At 47.9% G+C, this 18,205-nt stretch overlaps 1 protein-coding gene across 1 annotated transcript in view; it reads right to left on the reverse strand.

Moving 5' to 3' along the window:
* ITGB2 (integrin subunit beta 2) overlaps positions 1 to 18,205 on the reverse strand; it is a 588,196-nt gene that overhangs the window by 39,135 nt on the left and 530,856 nt on the right. Inside the window, exon 13 of the mRNA XM_069615850.1 lies at positions 8,691 to 8,910. Within this exon, the coding sequence (XP_069471951.1) occupies positions 8,691 to 8,910 (220 nt within the window). The remainder of the gene's footprint in view (positions 1 to 8,690; positions 8,911 to 18,205) is intronic.

Below are 18,205 nucleotides of genomic sequence, written 5' to 3' on the forward strand. Positions count from 1 at the left end.
GAAGGGTCTGGGACACAAAAAAAATAGAAGAGTGCATCAGAGGAAATCTTCCTCGTACCAGTGGCAGGGATAAGCCCACTAACCACCAGAGAAGGGTCTGGGACCCCACAGAAGAGAAGAGTGTATCTGAGGAAATCTTCCTTGTATCACTGGTGAAGATAGCCCACTGACCACCAGATAAGGGTCAGGGGCCTCGATAGACTTTGCTAAATCCAGTGAAAGAATGCCAAGGTAAACTCCAAGTGGGAAAATAACTCCCAGAAACCAGGAGAAGGGAGTCATTCTCCTGGTGAGTAAACCAAATCCTTTGAACTACGCTTGAGAGACGCCAGGAAAAGAGAGTCATCCCCCCTGGCCTTCGAGAGTGTCAGACAGTACCAGAAGAAGGGAGTCATTTTCCTGGGGACAGAACTTTCTGCCAGATTGCTACAAGCCAGGGGAAGGGAGTTATTCCCCCTGGTACCTCTTTTACAAGAGAACATTGTGGGAACACCACCCATATACCAGGAGAAGGGAGTGTTTCTAGTTTTTTAGTTGTATTCTAAGGGATAGAAGTAGATTGTGACACAGGATGGTAGATTATCATTTGGAAAGATTTTCTGACAGATCCTTTAGTTTTAGTTTGAGGCAGGGACACCCCTCTTAGAGTTAGGGATAGTGAGGGTGTATTTTATAACAATAAAGGTCTGTAGCAACCAACATGCCACCCTTGTATCAGATTCCTTTTTTTAGACACCCTTGCAGGGTACAGAAGTTGTTGGTGGAGTTGAGGCACGTCCAGAAGGAAGTTGCGCAGTTTTAAAAGGGGGGAGGAGGAGACAGGACAGCAGGTTGAGTTAAATATTTATAGAAAAAGCAAAAGGCGTAAGGAGGGGTCACTAAGAGCCAAAGGGCAGAAGAAGTACTGGAGACGAGATGGGAATTAAGGAGGTTGTTAGACAGAAGCAGGTGGCTTTGGAGTTGGTTGGAGAGATTATGAAAATGAGTCAAAGAATCATAAGGTGGAAGAGGTATTTGGAGAGGAGCCTGGGACACATTCATTTGGAGAGGAGGTGCTTGAAAGATTGTTGGGCTCAGGAACGAAGGATGTTAGAAGGAAAGTAAGACAGAGAGCTGAGAACCAGAGTGAGGAATAACCAAGTATGAATGAGAGCAGATAGGAGGTCAGAAGAGATCAGGAAGAATGTGTAAGTGAATGAGAGGGTACGAAGGAGGATGGCAAGTACCTGAGAGAGGAAGTAGAAGTTTTAAAATGTGTGTTCAAGGAAGAGGACAGACGAGGGATAAGAAGTGCCCTAGAGAATGTGGGATATCTAATGGCCCAAGTAAGGTTGAGAATAGGCCTGTGACGAATCGCTGGAATTTGTCCCTTCTCCCCAAGGGAGAACTCCCTCTGTGAGGCTAGGGAGGTGAGAACGCTCCTCAACACTCTCTGTAGGCAAAGAGGCAAGTAGGACCTCACCAGGAGAGACATCCCCCTGTGGGGACAAGGACTACTGTTCCTGTGAGGAACTCCCTAAATATTCTCCAAACATTACCTCTTCAGGCATATCCTACAAGGACGTATGTGAAGAAGGAGCAAGTATGTGTTATTGTAAACCAGAAACTATGAATATCCCTTTAAATGAGACGAGGAGGATGAAACAAGGAGTAGAGAGGCCACAATAGGCTGAGAGAGAGACACACACAGAGGTACGCTGGGGAAAGCCCATGTCTACGTCACGCCTGAGATGGGAGGAAACTATGCACTCTGAGAAGCCTGTGATTTACAAAGCGGCTATCGAGCTGAAACCTGAGAGCTCAATGTGCAACGTCCTGAAAGCTGGAGAGAGCGAGACACAGCAAGTGGAAGCATGACCACAAAGATCCTGTGGTGGACTGCCAGTCCTTGCAACTACGCCAAAACCACCATGTGATTGGAAAAGACTAACGTCCCGCTACCTGGGATACCAAATGGCCATCCTAGAGGAAGATTTGGAGTATGAGATATCGTAGGAAGAAAGGAAGTCGGACAGACAAAGGGAAAGCCAAACTCAAATGAAGAAAACCCTGTTGATGCTATTCCTGACAGTGGCAGATAACTGTGAAAACAGGAGACCCGGGAGGTAGACAGAGAATGGTTATGGGCCGATTCATACTCGTCCCAGTTAAGATAACGTGAATGTAACAGTGAAAAGCAAGAGAAGTGAAAGAGAATAATTATAGGAATATGTATACTCATTCCAATCAAGATAACAAGACAATAACAGTGAAAGGAAGAGAAGTGAATGACAATCATTATAGGAATATGCATACTCGTCCCAATCAAGATAACAAGACAATAACAGTGAATGCAAGAGAAGTGAATGCGAAACATTATGGGTGTATTCATACTCGTTCCAGTCAAGACACTAAGGGTATAATACTGAGATTGAGAGAAGTGGACTATAATCGCTATACGAGTACTCTTACTCATCACAGTCAAAGTCAAGAAAGCATTATTAAGAAAGAAAGCAAAGCTATCAGAGAAAAACCTGAGGAGAAGGATGAACAGATATATATGTGAAAAGACAGATACAATACAGAGAGCAAAGGTCATGAACAACGTAGAAAGGAAGAGAATCTGAACAGAGAGAACAAAAAAGGTTGGATAACATTATCCTTGGAAAAGGGAATAGTAACTCTTTGTAGAAAAACAAAAGAGGAGAGTTATAAACAAAGAGAAACCATTCACAAAGAAGAGAAGATATCTGCCTAGAGTCAAGGAGACCTCATTTTGAGAAGAAACAAAAGGCCGAAGGAAGTACTGAGAGAACTGTATGAACTGATCAAAGAAGTCACAATAGACTATTTGAAAATCAGCTACTGAATAAAGGTTTGCGAGAAGCAAACCCTAGGAGAAGGCAGTCATTCTTCTGTCTTTTGTTGTTAAGATGGTAGTAGGGTCAGCTAGGGTTAGTTTGGACAGAGAACTGATTATTTTAAGACATTCACTGATGACTGACAAGCACCTTAGCTAGTTTGCTATGTAGGGAACACCCATAGAAGTAGGGATAGACATTAACTTATTCTTTAATAAACATATACTTGAAATGTCTTATAAGAGTCTGCATCCTTCTTTTGACCTGCCACAGGCTCCCATCTGAAGGAGCGTATCCCAAGGTGGGAGGGGGTATGAGAACAAGGCGTGGCAGTGAGGATTGTAGGAGCTAGTTGTTAGAGCAGGTCCTGTACCTGACTCCCTCCTCCCTGCTGAACCAGAAACCCACCATCACCTGCGAGGGGTCAGAAGGGACACCAACCACCAACAGGGTCTTAGACTGAACATTCATCCCTACCCTACAACTAGTTAGTGACCCCCGTTGATCTTCAGACACTTTAGGGTTGAATGCATAAGGCATTCAGAACCTCCCCAAGAAAACCTACACACAGAACATTACTGAAGTGGACACTTACTCCAGAAGAGGGAAAGCTCAAGAAATTGAGGAGATAATTAAGTTACCTTTTATCAACTCCATTTTTTATTTTGTCCCCAGCCTATACACAACCAAAATACAACCTTGTACACTTTATATTTGAGTCAGCCTTGTTTGTTACCTCCGTGGCATCCTGGCATAGCCTAAAGAGTACAATGCCCCCTTTAGGTGGAAAGTTGCGTGTGGCAGCCCTACACAGGGAAGGTCCTTGCAAATGAGGGACATTGCTTAGGTGAGAGCATAGAGGAGTTATGGGCGCTATAATTGAAGAAAGTGATACAAAAGTGTTCATGAGGCCGTCCAGGCAAGACACTATGCACTCATGGACTGAGAGGACCTCCGAATTCTGGGCCACCTCGGGCCACCTCATTGTCAGGCAGAAAGGAGAGCCTGCACTATTCTTTTCTATCTACTAATGGATTGTATAGGCCTGCCCGTTCTTGAATGTGTATTGAAAAAATGACTCTTGACAGAGATGTATACATCGTAGGGCCTCAGCAGGAAAATCCCCCCCAAAATCAGCGGTGTGTGGGCATGTACAGATGTCAATTTGAGGCTGAGCAGCAGGGGTCACTCTCTGGCTGCTGTTCTCCAAGCATGTCAGGAACCAGGGAGTGCTCTCTGCTTTCTGGTTGCTCTCTGCATGGAGTGTGCAAGAGCAGCTGAGGAGGCGGTGGCAAGTCTGGAGTGAAACAAGTAAGGGAAACAAAAGTAGTTTTGTTTTCGTGCAATGATTGTATGTATCTATGAATGTATGCGTGCATGCATGCAATGGGGTGTGTAAGTGTGTGTAAGTATTTATGCGAGGGGGTGTCTGTAAGCGCATGCATATGAATGATGCCGTGTGAATGGTGCACATGGATGCGAGTGCATGTGTGAATGATGTGAATGTTCTGGGTGCTCGTGTAAGTGACAGAGAAGCTGTATGGGTGTGTGACTGGTGGGTGAATATGTATGAATGTGTGTGTATGAATGTGTGTGTGTATGTGTGCGTATCTGTGTGTTTATATATGTGTGTGTGTGTGTATCTGTGCATCTGTATATCTGTGTTTGTGTCTGTGTGTGTGTACGTGTCTGTGTGTGTATCTTGTCATAAATCTGATAATGGCATCACTCCTTTCCCTGACATAGCCTCTCCTCATGTGGCCAGCTGTGGTCAGAGCAGCAGAGCAGAAGGACTGGAAGTACAGCAGCTGGCAGCGGAGCAGGAAACTCACTGCTTCCGATACGGGTCAGAACCACCAGAAGGAAGAAATGGTCTTGCTGAGTCATGGCAGGCCTGGGAACGCTGTGCAGAGAAGCTCATAGGTTGAAGCACTGCCACCGAGATGCCAAAAAGAGAAGATGATGCCAAAGGGATCCAGAGGCGTGGTGGAGGCAGACGAGCAAATTAAGTGCTCCGCAGACCCAACGACAAGCTGCAGACTGACACGCGAGGGACCCCGAAGCTGCTGCTGAGAACCGGTGAGCCTGCTCAGAGGGACGGGGCAGCTGGGGCACTTTGGAGGGTTTATCGCGTACCGAAGGAAACAGTGTGAGAGATGGGGAACCCTGAGCAGAGTAATAGGGACCCTGGGATATTTGATTGTAAGATAAATTCTGAGACCTGTATCCACATTGGAAAACACATGTGGGGAAACCAGTGTGGCAGAAAGTACTAAAGTGAAGTGAATGTTAAAAGACCTGGCAGGAGAGTATACCGGGCAAAGCCAAGTGGGTGAAGTGTACTGCAGTGAATGTGGAAAGACATCAGGTAGGAGAGTATACCAGGTGTTTCATGAGTTAGAGAATGCCAAGGAAGACCCATGCCTTAGGATTCTAAACTGTAGTGAAGGTGTATATGAGAAACTCTGGAAGGAGAGTATACCAGGTGTCTTGCAAGTCTGATTCCTGCACCCAAATTGCATCAAGGAGCTATATGAAAGAACCTGGCAGGGGAGAATACCAGTAACAGGTGTTGTTTTGTGAGTCAGAGAATCCCAAGGAAGATTCATGCCCTTAAGATTTTTGGATTACGTTGAATGTGAAAAGAACTTGGGGAAGGGAGATATTCCCCCTGGAATAAAAGGCAACATCAAGAGGAGGGGAATTGTCCTCTTGAGCTACAAAGAACTTGGTTATTCTTTTGAACTTTTGTTTTGGTGGAGAGAAACCTGGAGAAGGCAGTTGTTCCCTGGAACTGTGAACATTGATCAATTGAGACTTTTGTTGGATTTTAACCTTTTTGTTGGATTTGACCATTGTGTGCACTTTCAAGGCCAGAGACAATGGGCCTCATTCCAACAGTGCCGGTATCCTGGCGGTAGAGCCACCAGGATATCGGCAAATGTGGATACCATTTCCGGCACCCTGTCTGCCGCTGCTGGATTACAGGTGCCGAGCAAGTGGTGTGGATCCCCATTCATGGAGTCCCAAAGGAGTACATGAGGGGATTTTCTGTTGTTACCGCCACATCAGATACCGGCACTTTATCACCGGACCGCTTGACTCGGAATGAGCCCCAATATCCTTTACACCTTAGTTACTTAATGTGATGGCTATGATAGGGTTTCGGACACAGGACATTTTTGCTTTGGACATATTGACACAGGACAGACCCTTAGTTTTGGTTGAGGTAGGGAAATACCTCTTAGGTTAGGGATAGTGAGGCATTTTCCAAACCCTTTATTATTTAATAAAAGTCTATAACAAAAAATATGAGTTCTCTGTGTGTGGCTACCTACATATATAGGCGCACTAGAATGGACATGTGTGGGCACAATCAGGATGAAAAGGTGTTTACACTTGAAGAGTACTGGCATATAGTGGCCAAAGGCATTAGGAAAATGTGTGGGAAATGTTCCTGTGCATTGTTGGTGATTCGGAGTCTAACCTGTCTAACCTTACAAAACCGACTGTAAACTGTGTGGCTTTTTAACACATTTATCACAGAAAGTGCATCGTAAAATGCACCATTTGAACCCATTATTTAAAGAATATTCTCGCGGGGGAAAACTCCCTCCACTCCAACCGCCCTTGACTGGTTCAGGCTGCCTCGCTATGCAGGGTCCCTCAAGTCCGTTCAGCTAGGGTCAGAACAAGCCCCCTTCCTTGTGCAGGCTCCCCTTGGGCTGTGCCCTACTACATTAGCTCCAGGTTCCACATGTTACGCAATCCTGGCTACGCCCCTGACTCTCTCGCTCACAGCCCTGGCTTGAGCCTCAGGAGGAAATGTAGCGCCTGGAGAGGATATATAACCAGTGATTGCACAGGATAAGGATAATAGTTGAGAAATAACTTGAGGCTCGCGAAGCCCATGCTTACGAATGCTAGATCCCTTTACTGCAAATAGAGGAAGGATTAAAGAAGGGAGAAAAAGAAAGAAAAGGAAAGAGTGCATGTGAGCGGGACAACCCTCATGTGTGTTTCCCAGTCCAGACTGTTGTAGATTGCCCACAGTGTACCAAATGCATTTAAGCCTAGCCCCTTCCTTTGCAATATTGACTAGCGTACCTTATCATATAAATGGTTATTTATAATGTGCTTAATACCCAGAGGTTTCCAAACACGGACCCAGGGATCGAACTTGTGTTGCTCGTCGTCTTGCTTCCAAGGCAAGCGCGTTGCTCCTGAGCTATCCTCCCGATACTGTCACTGAGGTCCATGTGTGACTGATTCCCTGTCCTGATTTGAAGGTATATCTCCCATAGCTCCCATTGAAGTTCAGGCTGATATCAGTTTCCAGTGAGTGTCACATTTGTATTTGGTCTGACTCCCAAACTTTCGCACATGGCAAGCGGCACTCGCATTACAATTAAACGCTGCCGACATGCTTGCATGCAAGGTAGCATTCAATTTTCATTGTGAACACTTCTTACCATGCGCGCATGGTAAGCAGTGTCCACAATTACTATCAAACCCCGCCCACTATGCGGTTTAATTGTGGGATCCCCCTGCTTCATGGTGCTGCATAAAGCAGGCGGACGCCATAGGAATGTGCAGCATTCGCGTGAGCATGAAAATCTATGGTGGGGTAAATGCTGGAGCCTTTGCATGGCGGATAGGAAGGAAGGTGGCTCTCCGCCATACAAAGGATTGAATATGTGGCATGGCATGAACAGAAGCTGCTAAAGTCATACTCAAAGCTTTTAGGCACACCTTTCATTTACGCTACGCTACACACCAACATGAGCTCCAGTGTGTATGGGCCAAAACAGAAGGTAAAGGCCTTGTTTTAAAATTCCTTTTATCTCTAACCTGTAAATAATACTCCTGTGACTGTTGCCATTTCCTAGATATATGATGACAATTTGGATCCGTGGCATCCCATCAAATGTCCCGTCACTGTATTTTCCGTGTTTGCGGCCCTCCCACTCCTAACCAGAGGCATAGCCGGGATTGTTTAACAAGTGTGGCCTGCAGCTAATGTAGTTGGGACCAACCCAGTGACATTACCATCTGTAAGTGAGCACACAGCGCCGCTATGTGGCCATTTATAGATTTTGGGTGGGTCTTGTCCGCTCCGGCACCTCTACGCCTCTGCTCCTGACCCCTAATCCCCTCCTAACCCCTAATCCCCAGCCACCTATCTCCCCATGTTACCCTCTTCTCACACACATATTGCTGTGTTTTGCACAAGTAAAGTATCCTGCAACCAATTGCGGTGAAAGGGCTGAGGCAAATGGAGTGATACGCTCCCCCAATATTTGACAGCACCTGCAAGTGTACGCCCAAGTGTAACTGGACGTTCACTGGCAGGTGCCGCAGTCCCAGCCCCCCCCCCCCTCCCCCCCTCCACTCCCTCGCTGCATGACAACACATTTTATTGCTTTTAGGAAACAGGCGCGTGGTCCTTGGACATTTTCTCATGTCCACACCGGGTCAAACGAATTCAACAGTAAAACGTGTTTTTGGTCATTTTCTGATTATTAAAAAAAAAAAAAAAAAATATGCTGGTTTTTGAGGCAATTGTATCAAGTTACAAGTGGCCGAAAAAGTGACCCCTTTTCCCGCTCCATGACACGCCCCCCCGTTTGCAGACCTATTAGTAAATTACATGCCCGTGGTGTACACATTTGCTCATACCACCCATACTCTTAAATTACAATGCCTGCCTAATGACAAACCTTTTGTCATTCAGAGAGTAAGAAAGAAATACGTATGTTGCGGTGTTTACTCTACGAATTCTAGGCGTAACTCTCATTTGCACCAGGCAAAACGCCCATCCCATTGCCCCCATACGTTTAAGATACTCACGAGTATTTCGGGCAGGGCGAGGGGCAGCCGGGGCACGTGTCGCAGAACCGGCCGGTGTACCCAGCGATGCATTTGCAGACGTTACACTGGCACTGCCCCCGGAGGCTGCACTCGTTTTGGCGCCTGTTGATGCAGCCCTCGCTGGACTTCTCACACTGGCAGGCGCTCCCTTCGTAATTGGACGTACACTTGCAGGTGCCGCAGTCGCAGGTCCCCCTCGCTGCAGGACAACACATTGGTTTTAGGAAATATGCGCATTGTCCATTGACATTTTCTGATTTCCTCACCGCGTCAAACGAATTCAAGGGTAAAACATGTTTTTCGTAATTTTCTGATTATTTAAAACGAAAACGAAAACAAAAGTAACAGTAAGCCACGGCTGCAGCCGGAACCAAACGAGGCCCTGGAAATAATTTTGTAAGTGGCCCCATATTACACATTTTGAGCAGGCTCAGCCTTTTTTCAATGGGAACATTTGGAAATACCACACAAAAGAAAAACCGGGTGCAGAGGCCTACTTCAGAGTTCCCCATAGGCCAGTCCACGCCTGAAATAAGCAGATTTATGAGACATTTCTATCAAGTTACAAGTGACTCAAAAAGTGTCAACTTACTGCATTACATGTATTTTTATTGAGATTTGGCGCAATGCAATAGATTGATAACATGAGCCCCATGCAGAGACGTTATAAATGAGAATAGTTCGATTATTGGATGAGAGGTACACGCTCCAAAGTGAGCCTCCCCTGAAGGCGCTGGCCCTAAATTTACACACTCATTTCTAGTCTACAAATCACAAATGAGCAGTTTTTTACTGTACCCACGAGTTGGTGGTAGATCTCTTTCTTTGGCTGGGGCCTCCTTCTGGAACAGCCTCCCTGCCTCCCTGAAACTTGAGGAGAAGCATCTCTGGTTCTGGGAAGCACCTCAGAACCTTCCTCTTTGCTTCTGCTTTCTGTCCTCCTTTCCCCTGCTGACTTCCTGTCTGAAATTCTACTGGTTACCTGGCCACCCTCTGATCTCAGGCCCAGGATTCCCCCTGCCCCCCGCCAGTTACACACCTGCACTGCCTCCCTAGCAACCCCAGCATTTGGGGACTGTTTTCTGTATCCCTGCAGTCCCCCACCAGCAATTGACACCTGATGTCTGCACTTACCCTTGCACTTGCCACCAGCTGGCCGCACTTCTCTTATTGTTTTATGTATTCTATTATCCCATGTACTGCACTGCCCCCACCCCCCTCCGGACTTTTCCTCTTCTCCCTTCCCCTGCACTTGCGCGATCTGAATGACACTTGGCCTAGTAGGATCGCTGTCTCTGTCTTCCCTCTGTTCCCCCTCCCTTGCCCTGTTGCGCCTTGAAACACTTGTGTATAGGCGCGTTATAAATGCCATATCATACCATATCATACCCCTATACCCTATTCATCCTGATCAATGCATTCCAATATAAACTTCAAAAAATGTCCATGTGCTGGGGCCTCAGTACAACTATAAAAGGATGTGAGCAGTGGAATTCTGAACATTTTTCACAAAAAATTTCTCATATATTTGTGTATATATACAAACAAAAATGATTTAAGGTTACTCTAACATCTCTAACAAAAAGTAAACTCTACAAACTGTATAAAGAACACTGTTAAGGTGCAAACGCTCACTCGACACCACTACGCATTCCACCGCGACAACTCCCAAAGTATAAACAATCGCACCATACTACGACAAATCCAGATGTGCAGTCATTCTGCGCATATCTTGCACACTTGGGGTCTGCTCATGGGTATAATTTTAGGGGGGACAGGGGTGTTTGTCCCCCCCAACTTTCATGGCACAACATTTTGTCCCCATTCATTTGGCTGGGGAACCTTTTCTTCAGATGTCATGTCCCCCCACAACATTTTCAGCAAAGTTACTCCACTGGGTCTGATGGAATGTTGGGTGAGTGTGGATGGTAGCTAGTGCTATCGGGGTGGGGTGGATTGTAGCCAGCGTTTGAAATCTGGGTGATTGAAGATTACAGGTTTAGGTGGAATGTAGCCAATGCACTGTACTTAGAAGATGAATGTGGATTCTAGTCAGTGCTTACATCTAGATGGATGTAAAATGCAGCCAATGCCTTGTAATATGCACATGTAATATTAAATACATTGTCTCCCCTGTTTCCCACATCTTTCCCAACACTTTACCATAAGAATGTAGCGTGCACAACGCCCAGCCAGCTCACATATCTTGCACATCACCTCTGTCGCTAGCATGCAGCTATCCCACGATAGAATGTGGACCTAGCTGCACACATAATGTCCCCTCTACTCGCATATCACCACTGCCACTAGAATGCAGCAATTCCCACGACAAAATTCGGCCTAACCGCACACATAAAGTCACTTCCTGCACATCACCTGTGCCTCTAGAATGCAGCTCTCCCTCACCGTTACCATAGATTTCTTCAACTACCGTTTCACCTAAATAGATTTCACTGAATTTATTTCACCGACAATGGTAGGGGAAATGGTATATGTGTAATGCATAATAGGTGGGGTGGGGGGTAAGGGTATAAGGTAGGGTAGGGAGGGGTGAGGGGAGAGCTGCGGGGGGTCTCCTCCCGCATTATAAAAAAAAGTAGAAAAAGTAAAAAGTAGATTTTGTTTTTCAGTGAAATGGATTAGGTGAAATCCCCATTAAGTGAAATATTTTTGAAGAAATCACATACATCCATGATAAAATTCGGCCTAGCTGCACACATGTCTCTCCTACTTACAGTTTTTGCACAACACCTCTGCCATTATAATGCAGCCATCTCCCGCGATAAAATGAGGACTAGCTGCACACATAACATCTCTCTCGCATACTCTCCAGCCTGACCTACCGGCACCCACCCACTTGCCTGTTCAACATGGGTGACCAGCAGGGACTTAGCTAGTTCTACCTACCTTCGAATTGGCCAAAATGCACACACGCATTCTATAACTCTTTGATGAATTTCCCATGCTTGGACTCCAGTCCCCCAAGGGCGTTCAACCTATAGTGCGCGTTGAGACCATACCAATGGTGAAAGGCGCTATACAAATGCCCATTACATTATTTCCTATACATAGGAGAACTCAATAAATTTAGGTTTAACTTTGATGTACTTTTAAACAGTTTTTGTACATATAGTAGTGTACATGTACAAAATGTATATCTCGTACACATACATATCACATATAGGGCCTCATCACGAGTTGGGCTGTAGGCCTTAAATGAGGTGGTAACGGTATTACCGCTGCGTTTAAGGGCTGGCCCTATCACGAGTTGGGCGCTAAATCGGCTGTTTTACCTCCAGCTTTTTTCTGGAGGTGAAAATCCCTGTTTTCGGTGGTATTACAGCCGGCTGTATTAGCCCGCAGTATTAGCACCAAAAATTCCCCATTGGATCCAAAGGACCCAATCAGGAATGGGGATTTACCGTTAAGGCCCAACCCGTGATCCAGTGGTAATACCACTGGGCCAGTCGGTGCTAGGGCTATTACAGTCGGCGGTATTACAGCCGGGAATACACGACAACTCGTGATGAGGCCCATAGTATGGTGGAAGATGTACATTCATTCTGCGCGTGTCTGAAATATAGATAAATATTAAAACCTTTAACATCTCAATTTGACAGTTCTGTTATTGCATTTTATTATGACACCAGATCCTGATAGGATCTAGATGCATGCCACACATTTCTAAAATCAAAACAGACATTTTGAGATATTTGGGCAGAAACAATGTTTTTTTCCTATGGGACAGCCCCATGTTAAGGGTGTTCAAAACACAATTAAAACAACATGTTTTCGACATATGAAGCAGTCCATTAACAAGGCGAGCCAGAGGTGGTTGTATCCCTCCCGAAACAAGCAGGAAGGAACATGGAGAAAGTACCCCATAACCTGTGGGTGATAGGGAGGTACCCTAAACCTTGTGAACCTCAGAACTTCACAAGGAAACCCTCACCCTGCTGGAACTGTTGAGAAGAGACCATCCTAATACTACATGCTTTGAGCTTAGTTTGACTCAGGAGAGACCCTTTGTGTTTTAAATAAAATCCATTTTAACCTACACATTATTTTTGGTGTCTTTGTGGACCCCTCACTGCTAGAGGACACCTCTGTAATGTTCCACCAAGTGCTTGTCCCCCTCCCCCCTTCTCACCACCAAACTGCCACGAACGGGCCACTTAAAGAGTAGATAGCGCCTGCTGTGGAGTAGATGCGGTTCACAACTCATTGGGGGTCATTACGAGATTTGCGGTAATGGAAAAATGATGCCGGTAAGGGAATACCGGCACCGCATACTGCTCCGGCCTATTACGAGTCGACAACCCGGTATCAGCGCCACCGCTGAGACCGTGCACCCCCGTCCCGGCATGCGCACGGGCACGCGGCCCTTCGGTCCGGCAATACTGGGATGCCGCTAACAGGAGGACATCACAAGTCATGCGGGCATGCAACTACCGGCATCATGAAGGCGATAATAAGGGATACCGGGATCGCAAATCACCCGCTAACAGCAATGTGCAGTTTTCCCAACTGCCACAGGTGCACACAATCAGCACAGGTGGAGGCAATGGTGTCTGGCCCAGCACAAAAGGAGCACATCCACACACCACACCCCTTTCCACACCAGAATGATCCCACTTGCAGTTGCATTATTGGGACTGGAGGACATGCTTGCATTGCTACACCAGCAACAACGACAACAGGCACCACAGAGGAGACGCAGGAGGAGAAGGAGGGTGAGACAGGCCCAGCAAGCCCCACCAGTGCAGACAGTGATACCACGCAAGCAGCCCCCTATTCCTCGCATCAGAGCCAGTCCATTCAACCTAACCCCTGAGCAGATCCACACCCTGTACCGCCTGGACCGGGACACCATCACCACCATTGTGGACATGATACACAACGACATTGTCCGCCTTATGGAAATACGCACCGCCACCCCCCCTCTACTGAAGGTAGTGTCGGTGCTCCACTTCCTGGCCTCAGGCACCTACCAGCACACAGTGGGGCACATGCATGGCATATCACAACCTTTTTTTTCACGCATGCTGAACCAAGTGCTGGATGCCCTACTGAAGCACTCAAGCATCTACATATCCCTACCACGGACTGGCCAGAAGATCGTTGACATGAAATGTGCCTTCCATGCACTGGCAGGCATGCCAAACTGTATCGGTGCCCTCGACTGCACCCATGTGGAATTGCTGGTCCCACATGCCATGGAGGTGGTGTACTGCAATCGTAAACTATACCACTCCATCAATGTGCAGATGGTATGTGACTCCAGCAAGTTCTTCACACCTTGTTGTGCCCGATATCCCGGATCAACTCATGATTCAATGGTCCTGCGGAACTCCACGCTACCACGCTACATGGAGCGACATTCAGGACGACGTGCCTGGCTGCTTGGTAAATTGCATGACAGGCACATGGCAGTGTAATGGGGGGGGATATGCACACACCACCCCAGTGTGAATGGGGTGGTGACTGGACAATGTCCGTACTGCAAAGCACTGTGCCCCAAAGCATCCCAAACTGAACATGACACCCAAACCCCATTGTAATGATGGAAGCTGCACACCAATGACAATATGCCTGACTTGCAACCAGGCCACTTCCCACAACACGTCCACTGCAGATCATCAGACCTCACCCTCCATAACACCATGCAGCAATGTGAGTATGCACAATGTAAATGACCGCAACAAAACACAACACAGGACATGCATCCATGAGTGCTCACAAATCAATCCCACCAAGGGAATACACTGCTTGTCACTGGCCCACTACCGCAGTAGTGCTGCATGTCACCATGGGAATTATAAGCGCTGAATGACAACTCATGAGACTTGTGCCAATGATGCTAGTAAAAAAATCATATGAATCACTACACATCACATTAATGATAGCTAATACAGCTGTAGGCATCCACAGTGCATGAACACCAGCAAGGAAGTGGACACCCTGCATCATCTGTACGATGCAACCCACACCTGTAGACCATGGGACAGCACACATTGGGACAAGTTTAAATGTGTGCATACATCCAGGGACATGTGCATGTGAACAACAGATATCAGCAGGCATCTGAGTGATAAGTAGAGGTGCCATATTAGGAATTGACTGACACATACCTTATTTTGCACCCATGCAGGTGATGCTGGCTATCCCTGGAAGCCTCACCCCTGTCCGGAACCTGCATAACAGGCACGAAGAGGACTACAATCGTGCCTATACCCGTGTGGTGATCGAGCAGACCTTTGGCCTGTTAAAGGCACGGTTTCGCTGCCTCAGCAGGTCGGGTGGGGCACTCCTGTACGGGCATGAGAAGGTGGCCAAGACCATCATAGCATGTGCCATGCTGCACAACATGTGCAACCGACGGAACGTGCCTCTGCCCCCTGAAATTGAACAGCAACCACCAGGTGAGGATGAAGGGGTTGCACAACATCCAGGTGGTGATGCACAGGAGGGACGTGCTGTGTGCCAGTCTGTGATAGGCCAATATTTCTTAGACACATGGATGAAGAGAGTGCCATGGATGTGGGACTCAGGACACTGGGCACTGTAAACCAATAGAGCACACATACACAATAAGCAATGTCCAGTCGTGTGATTTTTTGGTACACAACAGGTGTAATAAACAGGAAAAATGAACAAAGTGCTCTGACCGTCCACCTCACACACATCCCCAACCCCTCCCCCACAACTCCCCCACACAGCCCCTCCCCCCACAACTCCCCCACACATGGTTTGCAATGTAATGCTGCACAAGTCCACATCAGTCGGCATATGCAGGCTGCCCCTGCTACTTCTGTTCTCTTCCCACCTCTGGGGGCGGCATGTCCGAGCGCCGCAAGGTGTGCACAGACCTGCCCAGGTGGCTGGTCTGGGTGGAGCTTGAGGATGAGCTTGTGCCCGCTTGCTCTACTATCGGGGCAGAACGCTGTGCCTCCAAGGCATCGGAAATTCGGGCAAGGACCTGCCTCACTGCCGACAGCTCCTCACAGATGCGAGTGGTGCTGGACTCAATGGCCACTTTCATGGCTGCAGTGTTCTCCCGGCCCTCCTGCCTTGTCAGGGCACCATCCGAGACGTATTGTTTGACATGCCCTGTAAGCTCCTCCTGCCGCCGCTCCATTTGTGACATTCGCCTCTCCCCATCCCGGACACCTGTGGAGGTGGGTGGTACATCTGGCAAGGGTCCCAATTCAGGTGGGTCCTCTGTGGGGCTCCAGCCCTCTGGTTCTGCCTCCCCTCCAGACTGGTGGTGCGTGGTGCCAGTGGGGGTGCTCATTGGTGTGGCCTGGGATGTTGGCCGGGGGCTGGGTGTGGCAACAACTTCTGATGACACGTTGTCATCCTCAGGGACACACACCTCGCCTTGGGATAGTTCTTCATCCCCACTCTGGGGGGCTGTGGCTGCTGCCTCCCCAACCGAGCTGATAGCAGCAGACAGGGCCCCATTTGCCACTGGCTCGAGTGCAGTGGATTCACCCGGTGTCAGCACTGTTGGTAATGCGGATGCCCTGTGTCGCTCCAGTGCCTTGCCATACCAGTGGCGCCTTGGCTCTCGGTGGCTGATGTGGCTTGCCTGGGCCCTTCGACGTGGAAGGCCTGTTGCTATCTTCCCTGCCCCTGGCCTTCTTCGACGGAGTCGTGGCCTGTGCTGCTGAGTCCTTTGCCTCACAGTCGGAATCGGAGCCTGTGGGGGACGGAGAGAGGGACGGCATCAGTGATGGTTGTACATGCATCATGTATACATTGGTGTAGGTGCAGTTGTGGACATTTGATGAATTGCTGTCTTGGAGTTGTGACATACAGGTTGCTTGCTATATGGGGGGATCATTCAGGCATACGTCTGGTTCACACATGTCTGAAGTGGTGTATGCTGTGTGACATGGCTTTCTGTGGTGGACTGCGTGCAGTGTGACACATGCCGTTTCCCTGCTTGTGGGGTGTGTGTCAGGTATGGCTTTGGCATGCTGCATGCATGTAGATGGGATGGTGCTGGGGACAGCATATAGGCAGGGATGTGTCCATGCGTGTGTGATGGACCATGCATTGGCTCATGTCACTGTCACATTGGTGGCCCATCATCAGACTTTGCATACCAGTGGTTTGTGTGGACACTCACCTCCATCTGCCGATGACGGCACACCCCGCTCCATATCTCCCACTCCTTCTATGGCCTCCATGCCAATGGTGCTGGCGCAGGTTTCTTCCTGGCGTGTGAGTTTAATAGGGGAATTGGACCCGCCGCTAGTGGCCTGACCCTGGCTCAAGTTTGCGGATAAAATGTTGCGCACTCAGAGCTGCAGGTCATCCCACCTTTTTTAATGTCCTTTACAGTGTGTGGGGTGGTGCCAACCGCACTCACCTTCTGGGCCACTTGCTCCCAGAATTCTTTTTTCTTGAGCTGTGCAGCTCTCCTGAGATCAGCTGCAAATACAACGTCCCCATTCTCTGCCAGAGTGTCGGCCAGCATGTTGAGTTCACCCTCAGAGAACCACTCCTTCCGCTGGCGGGATGCCCCTTTCTTTATGGCTTTTGGCATAGTGCTGGTGGTGTAGATGCAGATGTGACTGGTGGTGTGAGGCTCCAGGTTCTGTATCTCGAGGATGGCAATGGATTGTGTTTTTCAAGATGCCCGCCGTGCCATTTCCCACTCCGGCACGATGACGTTACTTCCGGTTCCGGTATTAGTGGGCCTGGTAATGCCAGACCCGGTAATGCCGGACGCGTTATTTAGGGGTGGACGGAGGCGGAAAAGGTGTCAGCGCTTTCCATGATGCCGCTAAGGGATGTTTTTGGGTCTTTTGTGGCATGCCGGTAATGTTGATACCGGCATGCCACTACGCGCGTGCACAAATACTCGTAATCGGCCGCTGTTAGCGGCGTCAGTGCTACCTGGACCCGGTATTGCCTCCATGCCGTTAAAAACTGCTTTTTACCACGAATCTCGTAATGACCCCATTGTCACAATTCACCCTGAGCATGCGTATTTCAGACTTTTGATTCTCAGTGGAAAGTATTGGAACTTCCCTACTGGACTGCACAAACCGCATGTCCCATAATGCACCTTATGTTCCTTTGGAAGATCTTGCTATTGCCATGCAAGAGCTTGAGAACTAATATCGCCAGAGGTCCAGTGGGCCTGCTCTGTTTTCACTTTCCAAGATTCAGAGAGGGAGGAGGCAAATTACTTTCAGATGTGGTGATCCAGGTGCAAATAATGAGCAAGCTTTATCCCAGGTATTTTAATATGTAAGTTTTACTTTGGTCTTAAAACAATCATGTTTCCCGACCCTTTTGCTTTTAACCTTGGTTTTCTGCTGAGTCCTGCTACTGCTGCCTGCTGTTTTCAGAACCTGCTCCAATTCCAGTGCCTCTGTTGTCTAGCCTGCAGCGCTGTGCTCTATGCACTACAAATCCTTGCTCTTTGCCTGCTATTCCCCCTTCTCCTCTGCCTGTAGTCCCTTTCTTCCTCTACTTGT

The sequence above is a fragment of the Ambystoma mexicanum genome, chromosome 9, assembly GCF_040938575.1.
Source record: "Ambystoma mexicanum isolate Mex_15411 chromosome 9, UKY_AmexF1_1, whole genome shotgun sequence".
Classification (NCBI taxonomy): domain Eukaryota; kingdom Metazoa; phylum Chordata; class Amphibia; order Caudata; family Ambystomatidae; genus Ambystoma; species Ambystoma mexicanum.